This window comes from Coenobita brevimanus, chromosome 20 (assembly GCF_032717465.1).
Source record: "Coenobita brevimanus isolate Jiangsu-jjx chromosome 20, ASM3271746v2, whole genome shotgun sequence".
NCBI lineage: Eukaryota > Metazoa > Arthropoda > Malacostraca > Decapoda > Coenobitidae > Coenobita > Coenobita brevimanus.
This window is the reverse complement of record NC_136973.1, coordinates 3,692,327-3,705,035: the sequence shown is the minus strand read 5'-3', so window position 1 is coordinate 3,705,035 and position 12,709 is coordinate 3,692,327. Positions and strand designations below refer to the sequence as shown.

Sequence of the window (12,709 nt, the reverse complement as noted above, 5' to 3'; positions counted from 1 at the left end):
CCTATCTCATTCTCTACTTTCAGAACTCCAACAGTGTCTGATTTTCTGCTTTCAGGATTCCAAAGGTATATGAAGACGACGAAAATATTGAAATAATGGCAATGACGAAGGATGCCTCTTAATGATATCTACCTGTACAAGTGGTAAGTCATTTGGCCAGTAAAAAAAATCATCCTATCTCAACCACACAGAACTTAGATTTGGTCAAATGGTAAGTTATAGGCATACACTTACGATTGTCAGTTATATGAGTACTGTACATCTATCATATTAAACAAAGGCTTATTATATTCACCTATAAGTGGTTAATGTTATCTCCAATTCCTCATTCAGTTCTGTGTGCTTATTGTAAATTCTAGCATTATCCTAGTGAGTTAACTTACCTTAAGAGAAACCCATCAGACAGGAGACAAAATGTCTCCATGACCTGGATTTCTGGCAGTCCAAGTATTAGATCCATCTATATATATATTTTTGTAGTTGAATTAATCTTGAATAATGTTGTGGAAATGTTACTATATACAAGTTTTATAATAAGTAAAGACCAGACAATATAACCAGAAAAAAATCACTACAGTGTACAGTGTTTGTTCTAACCTGACAAATTCCTAACCCCTTTTAGTTTAGTTGATGGCCCAGTATAGTCACATTAAGAGGGGTGATCTGACTAATAACCAAGAAGACTCATTCCTACCTCATAACTAAGGCTCATCAGATTTCAGGCATCCATAACAGAATTTAAGCTGTGAAAGTGGGTCAGTTCTGTCATGTGAAAACAAACTGACTATTCCAAGGCATGAAATTGTAGACTACTGTACATGTTGGTGTGGTGAACTCCATTTGATACTGTGAACTTTCCAACCTTACAAACTAAAAGAAACAGTCCACAATGATGACACAGAACATTAAAAAAGAATATATGTATTTAATATCAATCGTTTAGCGGGTATAAAATATAAAAATCCACAATCCTAATACAATACTGTGATTGCAAAAGGGTGAGTTCAGTAGTAGTAGTAGTATCTGCAGCCCCAGGTTCACCTGAAACGTGAACCTGGTGGACTGCAGGCTGAGAATGCCCTTTTCCGGCAGTCCACCATTCTGCTTTTGGGGACAGGGAGAGAGATGAAGAACGTTTGTATAACTGGGCAGTGGAATTGCTCGGTTATACATGTGCCACCATGCAAAGGCATCCCTCTCCACCACCTATGAGTAAAACTGAGGGATATTTCTATAACCAGGAAGAGAAGTTGCTTGGTTATATTGGTGCCACCAGGTGAAGGCATCCCTCTCTGGCACCAATGAATACATATGTGTTATGAGTGGATGTCCTGAGGAAGGTGACTCTCACTGATTCTAGAAGGCTGTGGTGCTATATTATTGGCCTTCATGTAGGATATAACCTGGCCAGGAACCTCGGCCAGCACCTCCCTTGCCAGTCTCAGCCGAGCAATATTGGTGTCTGCAGCACCTTGGAGGAAGTCTCTGAAGGGTACAAACTGCACAATGTCCCTGGCAGCATAACGCCCGTTGCTGGACAGGCGCACCACATCTCCATCTAGTTCTTCCATGCTGTCAAACTCTGCACCACCAACACCCACAATGATGATGGAAAGGGGCAGGATGGATGCATTCACAATTGCCTGTTGACAGAATACAAACATGATAATAATGGTTTCAAACTAGAAAAATTCCGTTTCAGTAAGGAAATAGGTAGAAATTGGTTTGGTAATAGAGTAGTAGACAAATGGAATAAGCTACCTAGTAAAGTAGTTGCTGCCTCTTCCATTGAGAGTTTCAAGCATAGGCTAGATAAGCATATGACTAATAAGGGATGGATATAGAAAAAAGAAAATTTTATAACCAATACTAATTCATAATTTTTCCTTTTCAGGTTACATTATGATAGTCTCTATTCTCCTTTCACACTTTCCTGTAAAATGTCCATGCCAGTTTTTCTACATGGCATGGCGTTCTTTCTGACTTTTTCCTGCCGGCTTTGGCTGCAGGGTTTTGAGGGCAGGGGATAGCCTTCTTCTTTGTTATCCTTATCTCATTCTAGTAGTTCAGTTACTCTTCTAGGAGCTGCCTAGCATGGGCCAACCAGCCTACTGCAGTTATCCTCTCTTCTTATGATCTCAGATAATGCAAGCAGGAGTAGCAGTAGTTGCAAACCCTGACAAATTCCTAGTATAAACTCCAGAATCTGAAACTTTGATTTTTCAAAAAATATTTCATATGATGGGAAGGTGTTGATATAACTTGTCCTCACTGTCATTGTATACTTGATTTTCTCTATTTTTTGACATTCATAATAGCAGATGGTAAAGTACACACGTAAAGCACTTCACTGAATTTAATGTCCATGGTGTTATAAGCTGTTTTTTTACTTGATTTTCTCATGGCTATCAATGTGATTCTACTTTCTGAAATATTTCATTTTCGATAAAGCTTTTGGACTGCTTCTAAACCTTTGCCTCCTTGGTCTGGGGGATATCTGTGATGATCCTGTCTATCAATATGAGTAGGATGATATATTTAATGGGAATTAATCTCTGTTTAAGAATCTCAGGCAATATATACTTGAAAAACTTTACCTCCTTCGTCTGGGGCATATCCGTGATAATTCCATCTGTCAGTATGAGAAGAATAAAATATTTGTCTCCTGAGCGGTGTGTGGTTGCAAAACGTGCCACATGATTGATAATTGGAGCAAAGTTTGTGGGACCATACAGCTGCACTCGATTCAGGCAGGCATAATATGCATCAACTACCCCTGCAAAGGAAAGGCTATTATAATAACATAAAATACTTTTTTACTCTAACTTGGCCTAAAATTGCCATCTCTTCATCTTGAATACTGAGTTATGACAAGGGATCAACACTAGAATATGATGCCCATCATGAAGAAGCACTATGGAATGGATGCAGAGCCATAGTATTGTCTTTTGCTGCCACTGAGCAATGGGAAATATCCGCAAATGGATCAACATCTGGGCCAAGTTAGAGCACAAAACAATATAACAGTAATAAATGCAACCTCTTGGTAATCTGAATAAGAATCAAGTGGACTGCAGGCTACACATACCCTTCTCCTGCAGCCTACCATCCTCCTTTTGGGGAACCAGCAGGGAACTGAGGGGTGTTTGTATGGCCAGGCAGCAGAGCCACCTCGTTATATCTGTGCCAACACTACAAAGCCTCCCTCTCCAGCACCAAAAAAGCCCATATTCAACTAAAACTTTTGAAACTCCGGACATTCATCATAATCATCACCATTATCCTAACCCAAAAATGTTGCATCTTACTAATAAACAACTTATCCAAATTTTGGTATATTCAATGAAGGTATAGTTCTTCAATAAAAACGTAGCAATGCCTGGCCACTGACACAACCTCAGACATGTCTTCCACCATTCAGGGAGGGAGGGCAGAAATGCCAATTGCTTTCACCTATGAGGCCTCCAAATATGATGCAAATTCCTTGAAAAATTCTCCTCTGACAAGCACAAAATCCTGGATCACATCTGGCAGAAATGGAAGTATACATAAATCTGGAAGAAACAGAATCTGGAAGAAACAAAATCTGGAAGAAATAGAATATATGACAAGATATTCATAAAAATGCCAAGGGGTTCAAATTACTATTAACATTTTTTCTGTAATTTTTCCTGTAATTTACAGAGGGTTGGGAAAAAAAAAAAAAACACGTATACCAAAAATCTGCCTTATATATAATAACATGGATATCAGTAACAAATTACACTAACCTGCAACTTTGTAGCAGTAGGGATTTGATTCATCACCATTTACAAAGAACTCATGTGAGACTTTGGTGAAATCTGGTGGCATCCGGGCCCCAAATCCCAGGACCGGGAAGAATTTATCAGCGTCGTAGTCCTCAATGATCTGCCCCACTGCACTGATGGCTCGCACATACTGGTTGGGTGATGCTGGGTTGATGAAATGCAGTGACTGAGGAGACTGTGGGTTACCATTTGAGGCTGGAAATAATACAAACAGGGGTTAAAGCTGCTGTTACCACTTAAGCAGAGGAGGTTTGTATTGTACATGAATAATGGCACAGTTCTAGTGACTGTAAAGGTGTAAATGTTTTGAGTGCTATTGAATGAATTCTTTTGGAAGAAATGGAACTTCTTAAAAATAAAAGACCAGATTTTTTTATTATTATTAAGTGGTAGGTGGGGATGCTCACCATCCTATATTATTATTATTATTGTGGTAGGTGGGGATGCTCACCATCCTATCTCTTGATGTAATGCTGCTTTGGGTGTCTGCCCTTTCCTCTTGTCCTTCCTTCCTCTTCTGTCTTTCTTTCCTTCATTCTTCCCACTTCCTTCTGCCTATGGGTGACTTTGCACTCCCTCTTCTGTCTTTCTTTTCTTCATTCTTTCCTCTTCCTTCTGCCTATGGGTGACTCTACACTGAGTGACAAGCCAAATGGTTTCCTGTACACTAGGAAACTATTTATTATGCTGGGTGGTAACCACATAACCAAATTATGGTGTCTGGTGGTTTAAGGGGTAATTAAGGCACTCCAATTGGATTGAGCCCAAGCAGGTTTATATGCAAGGGGTGGTTAGGGTTTATTGCTCACAAATGCTACTCAGGGATGAGTGAGGCTGGTCATTCTCATCTTAAATGTCAGGACCAACTTGCCTAACCACAGGCTCCTCTGCTCCTCATGGGGCAACATAGGACTGGATGATGTATGGATTATTGTCATTACTATTATTATTATTATTATATTATTTTATTATTATTATTATCCTCACTGGGTGGTAACCACATAACCAAATTATGGCGCTGGTGGTTTAGTGGGTAATTGCGGCACTCCAGTCAGACTCAGCCAGAGAAGATTTATATCCAAGGGGTAGTTGGGGTAATTGCTCATGTAATGCCACTCACGGATGAGTGAGGCTGGTCACTCTCATCTTAAACGTCAGGACCAACTTGCCTAACCCCGGGCTCCTACACTCCTCATGGGGCAATGTAGGATTGGATGATGGATGGATGGATGGATTATTATCCTTTCCTCTCTTCCTTCTTCTGTCATTCTTTCCTCTTCTTTCAGCCTACAGGTGACTTTACACTCCCTCTTCTGTCTTTCTTTCCTTCACTTTCCTCTTCCTTCTGCCTATGGGTTACTTAACACTAAGTGACAAGCCAAATGGTTTCCTGTACACCAGGAAACTATTTACTACACTGGGTGGTAACCATATTACCAAATTATGGCGCCTGGTGGTTTAATGGATAATTAAGACGCTCCAATCGGATTGAGCCTGTGTATGTTTACTGTATATCTAAGGCGTGGTTGAGGTTTATTGCTCACGTAATGCTGCTCAGAGATGAGTGAAGCTGGTCACTCTCATCTTAAATGTCAGGACCAACTTGCCTAGCCCCGGGCTCCTATGCTCCTCATGGGTCAGCACAGGATTGGATGATGGATGGATGGAAGAATTATTATTACAGTATTACTACTGTATGATGATTATAATAGCAATAATAGTAATAATGACACATATGTATTTATGTATTACTATTACTTTTATTGCTATTATAATCATCATCATCACCCAGATCTCCTTTCCCACCCCAAGGTGGTGTGAGGTTGGGTCCTGAGCCAAAAAAAACTTTATAGAGATATGACCCAAAGTTTGCTCAACTGAATGATCCACACTCTCATTCACTCACCTTTCATTAATATTGTACCATTATTATGCCATAACGTTACAATGGATTTTAAGCACTTGAAGGCAGCAAAGAAATTAATATATGACACAGTAAGTACATGCTGATGGTAACATATAGAAAGGGTAAGCAATATTTCATTCGTCACAGCATTAAATCCTCCTCCTCCTCCTTAGTAGCAGACATCATGAAAAACAATATCCTCCAAGTCTATCTGTCAGTCCTTCCTGAGAATAATAACTGGATGCTGTGAGACCACAAATACAGATTGCCTACTTCACGAAACAAAAACACTTCTAACCAAGGATCATATGAATGTGAGAGGCTCAAGACCCATCCCACTCTTATAACTTCATAGCATCACCAACCTTCAAACCCAAAAAATAAGCACACACCCAACACTAAACATTATCGCAGTAATATCCCTCCCCCTTCATCTACAACCCACAAACAATCCACTACGGCTACAATGTAATGCAGCCCCCACACCATAATACACTTCTTTGTTCCATGCACCACACTATTAAAACACAGACAATCTTTCAACACAGCATCAACAAAAGGTGCTGGGTGTGACCAGTTGAAGCGGCCGATTTTCTGCAGTCCACCTGGTTTATCTCAAGACAAGCCTGGGGTTACAACAACAGCAACAACTACAACAAGATGGGGTATCAAGCATTATACTAGTGGATATAATATGATTCTAAAATGCAATACTGCAGCTATGTAATAACCATACCTGTAAAATCAATGCCAATGAAAGCATTGATTTCCATGCCCCCTCTGAGGTAGTCAATGAAGGAGTATATCTGTCGTACTTTAGCTGAGACGAGAAGGACCTCCCCAGAGTTCCTGTAGCTGCTCCCTTTCTTCCTCTGGTGGGGAATCCATCATTACTAGATTAATCAACAAAAACTTTCAACATCATGCTATTGCTACATCACTCAACATCAATGCTACACATAAACCTCTCACCATCAAAGTTTATTGCTTAACCTCTACACATCAAAGTTACAAACAAACCTCTAAACATCAGAGTTACAGCTAAACTTCAAAATTTAAACTGCCGCTGTTAGTCAAGTACATGAAAAAATGTCACAACTTGTCTTACAATTACTGTATTACTGGTAAAATGAATATAGTAAAACTCCTGTAATCCAAATGGAGGGGGACCGAGGGTCTTTTGGAGTACTGTTTTTTTTTTTTTTTTTTTACTATTGAGAGGGACCTTTGAAAACATTAGAAATATGTACAAGATTATTAAATAAACACTTAAAATGATATGGGTTATTGTTTTACTCACTGGAAATGCATAGAAGTGTAAAAGAATAGTTGCAGGCAGGTACATCAAAGTCCAAGAGCATGTCCAAGCCAGATAAATCCTTAGATAAAGCCCAGAAAATTTATATATATATATAAAAAAAAAAAATAATAATAATAATAATTTTAAAAATTTGCAGTTGGATTGGAGGACTTTTACTGTGAATAACTTGGAAAATTACAATACTGATTTGTAACAGGTATACTCAGTAATTCAAAATGCAATTTGCCTGAAGCAATTCTATACTGAAAATCAAATTTAACAATACTGATCTTTGCTGAAAAATGAAACTGTTGAACAATGTGGGGAATGTGTACAGTAGAGTGGACTGGAGATAACGTAATTCACAAAAGACATAGAATAAGGAAGTCTGTTGATAATGAGGTAAAAAGGGTATGTTTCGATGGTTTGGTCATATGGAACAATGGATATAGATAGGATGAATGCTCTTGCTGTTGTTTTTGTGACCCTTGGCACATCTGGACGTAAGCCTGTGGACTGCTGGCTGATGTTACCCTTATCCTGCAATCCACAGTTCTCCTTTCAGGGGACAGGAAGGGAGCTGAGAGATCTTTGTATAACTGGGTAGTGGCCTCCAGACATTTTTGTCCCTACTCAGTAATGACCGCTCTTCTAATAACACACCACCCTCTCTTACATACAGTACTCTTAATCCTTATTTCTCCATCTTTATTCCATATCCCTCTCCTTCTCTTTCCATCCACCACACAAATACTTCCCTAGTCAATCTCTTGTTCTCCATTCGTTTCAGAGAGCCAAAGAGTACTTCTATTTACTTTTTTCACGTCAACCTCTACACCAAACTCTTCATGCAGTAGCTATTGGTCTAGGTTTATCTGCAGGTAAACCTGGTGGACTGCAAGTTGAAAATGGCTTCCTCCTGCAGTCCACCATCCTCTTGTGAGGGGATAGAGAAGGAGATGAGGGATATTTGTACAACCAGGCAGTGGAGCAGCTCAGTTATTTTGGTGTCACCACATGAAGGCATCCCACTTACTCAACAGATTTAAGTCCACGCCTCATTACTGTACATCAGTAACAGAACTAATACAGAGTTATGTCATGCAATGCCTTCTTCATTCCCATGCTTATGTTCATATTTCTTGTCAGTGCTCTTAATGCCCCAGACAAATTCCTTCTTTCCTTCCCTGCTGCACCCTTTCCTTCAACATGTCATTCATACAGCTCTCTCTTCAAAACACATGTTCAATACATGAACACCCACACACTTTTCATTTCTGTACCATTCAGTCAACTTGCAATTCATCTATGTGCCATTTTCAAACACTATTATTATGATTTGCTCTACATTCACTTTTAAATTCATATTTCATACACATGAAAAGTTTTATACCAGACTCTAACTTCCCCACCACATATGATGTTAGCACTACATCAACTAATGCAACATTTACTCTTGTACATTTATGACAAGTAGTACAATCAATATATGGTGGTAAAATCTTATAATACGGAAAATGTTAGATGGGAGAATTTAAAGAACAGCTCCCAATGAGAATTAGTATAATACCGGTAATGTAAGGTTAACATGCAGTTCTTTCATTATCTGATTTATACTGTGATTGTTCTACCTAGAATATCCCTAACATCTCTCAGTTCAGTTGAAGGCTAAATGTAGCCAGTTTGGAGGGTTGATATGACTAGTAACCAAGGAGACTCATTACTACCTCACAGCTAAGGCTCAAAGAGTTTCATGCAATCATGACTGTATATTTATGCTGTAGGGGTGGCCCAGATCTGTAATGTGAAAATTACCCAACTACAACTAAGCCAACACTGCTGTGTAGGAAGGAATAAATAGGATTTCCAGTGAAATTCTTAACAAAAAAAAAACAATTCTACACACCTTTTGTTCCTCGTTGATAAGCCAGTAACTGTTGTGGGTACCAGGCCCTTCCAAAAGCTTCTTTACGGTGGTGTGAAAAACTCCAATATCTTTGTGGCTTCCATTTGCCTTATGACTCTTGCAGCTGACTTTAATGTTTCGCTCATAATCTCCACTACAAAATGTTCGCAAAGGCACAGAGAACGTCTGCCACGTTGGGCTACGTGATTTATAGACAGGCTCAGAGCGGTGAACTAGTGTGAAGCTACCATCCTCGTTGGCTTTGTAGAATTCCAGGAAAGGGCTTGGAGAACTAAACCAGCAACTTTTCTCCAACCTCTGAGCAGAAAACTGAACTGCGAGCTCCTCTTTACATGAACTCAGCTCTTCTGCGGTAACTATGATCGTTCCATTATGTCCAGAGTAATTTCTGTTAACCAACGGTTTCTCAATAGTTCGGGTGCTAACTAATTGAGCAAGAGTGCATTCCCATTCTCCAAGAAAATCATGGTTATCAAGCAGTGGAGATTTAGAGTCAATATCATACACCATAAACTTCAGATGCTGCTGTTCTTCAAAGTGGTAAACAATGGGAATCTTTGTAGCAAAATCCGGGTTTAGCGTATTGTCAATGCACTCAGTTCTCTTGAATTCTGTCCACTGCTGTGACCCAAATGGCTGATAAAACACCACACATATTGGGTCTGATTTGGAGAAGACGTCTGTGTCACGAAGATTGCTGTATGAGAAGAGGAAGGAAAACTACTTAACAAATTTCCACGATACGTACTGTCAATTCAGTTCATAATGATACTTAATTACATAACACTTTATAATGATTCTTATTTACATAATGTACAGTACATGTTTCTGATGATCCTTTTTTTTTTTTTTTACAAAATGATTTGTAGTACAACAAAGATAAAGGTTTCAGCACAGAGTCAGATTTATTTTTCTTCTGATGGTGGGCACACAAGCAAATAAAAAAGTATTACAGCAACAAAACTGGCCACCACAAGAATACAAAACAAATGCCATCATGGTGAAAGGATTACTATTTACATACAGCCAAACCTCATCACGTCAACTTGCTTTTACTGGACACCTTGTATATAAATACTGTACTTGATCTTCTTCACTTATAAGACTATCTAGTATAATTCAAGAGTTGTGGTTAATTGATGCTTAACTGTACTGTACTATTCTGGGTTCTGCATCCTTCTTTTTGCATTACCCATTGTATTACTGAGTCCAGCATTTAACAAAGTGCTTAATGTACTTTATGGTTTCTTGGACTAACATGGCTGCACCTGACTTTCCAATACAGAATAATGGATTCTATCTAACACATCAAGGAACAACTCAATTATGTCTAATATATATGTGAGAATAGTATAATAAACTTAATTTTATTGGGGTAAGCCTTTTCTATACTCAGTCCAATACAGTACAGTCTCACTGCGTTCAGTCAGTCATAGCAAAAGCACAAAGAAAAACCATAATGGTCATTTTATCAGGAAGCTACAGCATTGCTCAAACAGACAAGAAAATTACTGAAAACATTATATACCTGTAAAAACAACTAGGAGACTATCATTGTCAGCATTGCCCTATTAAGGGACTACAATATAAAAATAGCAGTACCACTCATTACAGTTTAGCCAAGATGGTGCTTCATTCAGCAGTTCAGTGACTTCATTCTATCAGAACACTTTCCAAAATAGTTTAAACAGCTTCATACATAAACTCAGGATCTTGAAGTTATGTGTTCATTGTTTTTTGTACTCCATACCAGTCATTCTTTAAATATGAAAAAACTCTGTTCTGCAATGTATTATTTAATGCCAGGTTGTAAGTTTTAGAATGATTATAAATTCTGGTAATGTGTAAATATTTATACTACAGTACATGAAATCCCAGCAGACAACTTGTTCCTAAATATGGTAGTCTGGTGGATTACTTGTCTTCACTAATTTCTAACTCTGATTCAAGTTTCATCTTGGCTCCAGGTACTGATCATGCAATGATATCATAAAACATAGTCACCTCATCATTCTTGAAGACTGAGGGCAATGAAACTTGGTGTTCAAATGTCACAAGCATTAAGCAAAGGGTACTTGATATAAGGTGACAGTAATGTGCTGCTACTAACTCTTCTTCATAACGGTACAATGATTCTAATGTTTTATATCCTGTACTGCAAAATAAAACAAGCTTAGGAATATTCTGCATGGCGTAAGTTTAGAGACATCCTTTTGCTAGTAAAACTTTATTTAGAATACACTTTTTAAAAGAACGCCATCCTCTGAAGTGAGGAATGAGAACTATCATAATACACTACAAAAAATACAGTCTGATACTTCAGTACAATCTATTATAGTCCTTTCACTTTAACTAGACCTGGATTTCCATCCTTTTGTAGCTTATTTAATGTAGATAAATGACAGAAAAAGTCAATACTACAACTCCATAATCTCAATAGGACTACTACAGGACTACCAACAAACTCTAAGGTTAATCTTGTTACAACTCAGTATTCAAGATGGAGAGATGAAAATTTTCAGCCAAGTTAAAGTAAAATGAGTACAGTCATAAAAAGAAATGTCCCTTCTGAGCAGAATACTGTACTTCTACCGACAAGATATATACTAGCAAACTCTAGTACCACATGTGGCTATCTATTATTAAACAAAGGAAAGCATATCTGTGAAGTGTGAACTAGTAAAGACTTACCGGCATGACACAGTGAGCTCAACTAGTGATGTAGGTGCAGCGGCAGAACCAGCCATGGCCAAAGGTTGGATGCTAATCTACTCTAATGTCTACTGAGCTGCTGCCTTCCTACCTCTCTCTGCTTACAGAGCCTATATGCTCAACAGGCTAACCCTGAAAACAAATATGCCAAGTTAATATAAAATACATCATCCTAAGGGATGTTGCAACACAAAGTACGGCAAAAGTACAAGTCATGGTTTAATATTATCTACCATTATCTAAACCAATTATCATTTGGCTGATAGGGTGCAATAACTATGTCCCTCAAAGAGGGGAATACAGTGTATGGTTTGTTTTGTTTTGTTTTTAAGGGCTCCAACGTACTTGCATACATCAGCCTTGGTCACCTAATAGCAGCTCTCCATGCTGCGCATCTCTGGCAGCTTCCTTATTTAGTCTCTTATCCCTGAGGTCACACTCAATGACCTTGTCCCATGTCTCTTTGGTCTTCCTCTTACCATCCTACCCCTAACATGGACACTTCTCACTTTCTGCACCCAATTATCATCCCCCATCCTCTCCACACGCCCAAATCATTTTGATCTACCTCTCCTCATTACATCAATACACTACAGTCCCATCTTACCTCTCAACTCTTCCATCGTAAACCTAGCTCCCCCAGGCCTCGCACTCAAGCATGCTCTGCACATCCAGCTTATTTCTTTATGTTTGAGCCAGCAAATACCCTCTTTCTTTACTGTCCAGAGCTCAATACCATACAGTATTACACTCCTTACATAGGCTACATACAAAGATCCCTCAGCACAAAGGGAGAGCCCTCTCAATGTCAGGAGAGGTAACAGCTTCCTGAAATTCTTCCAAACACTCTACACTCCAGCCACAGAGCTAGCCCCAGCCCCACCTCCAGCACATAACATCTCCCAAATAACAAAACTCTTCCACACACTCAAAAGACTCACCAGCAAGTCCAATCCTTTCACACCTGATGGTAGTGTATATAATACAACTAAATATAATTTTGTAAAACCTGGGAAAAATTATAAAAAACCACTGCTCAGCAAGTCTGTTACCTA

At 38.8% G+C, this 12,709-nt stretch overlaps 1 protein-coding gene across 1 annotated transcript; it reads right to left on the bottom strand.

Moving 5' to 3' along the window:
* Positions 1-1,263: 1,263 nt before the first annotated feature.
* Positions 1,264-11,689, bottom strand: LOC145391892 (copine-8-like). The gene is made up of 6 exons (XM_080266390.1): positions 11,634-11,689; positions 8,922-9,639; positions 6,452-6,587; positions 3,771-4,004; positions 2,598-2,776; positions 1,264-1,643 (listed from the first exon to the last, which is right to left on the bottom strand). The coding sequence occupies exons 1-6, from the start codon at positions 11,687-11,689 to the stop codon at positions 1,317-1,319; spliced, it is 1,650 nt and encodes a 549-aa protein (XP_080122516.1). The 3' UTR covers positions 1,264-1,316.
* Between the last annotated feature and the right edge of the window lie 1,020 nt (positions 11,690-12,709).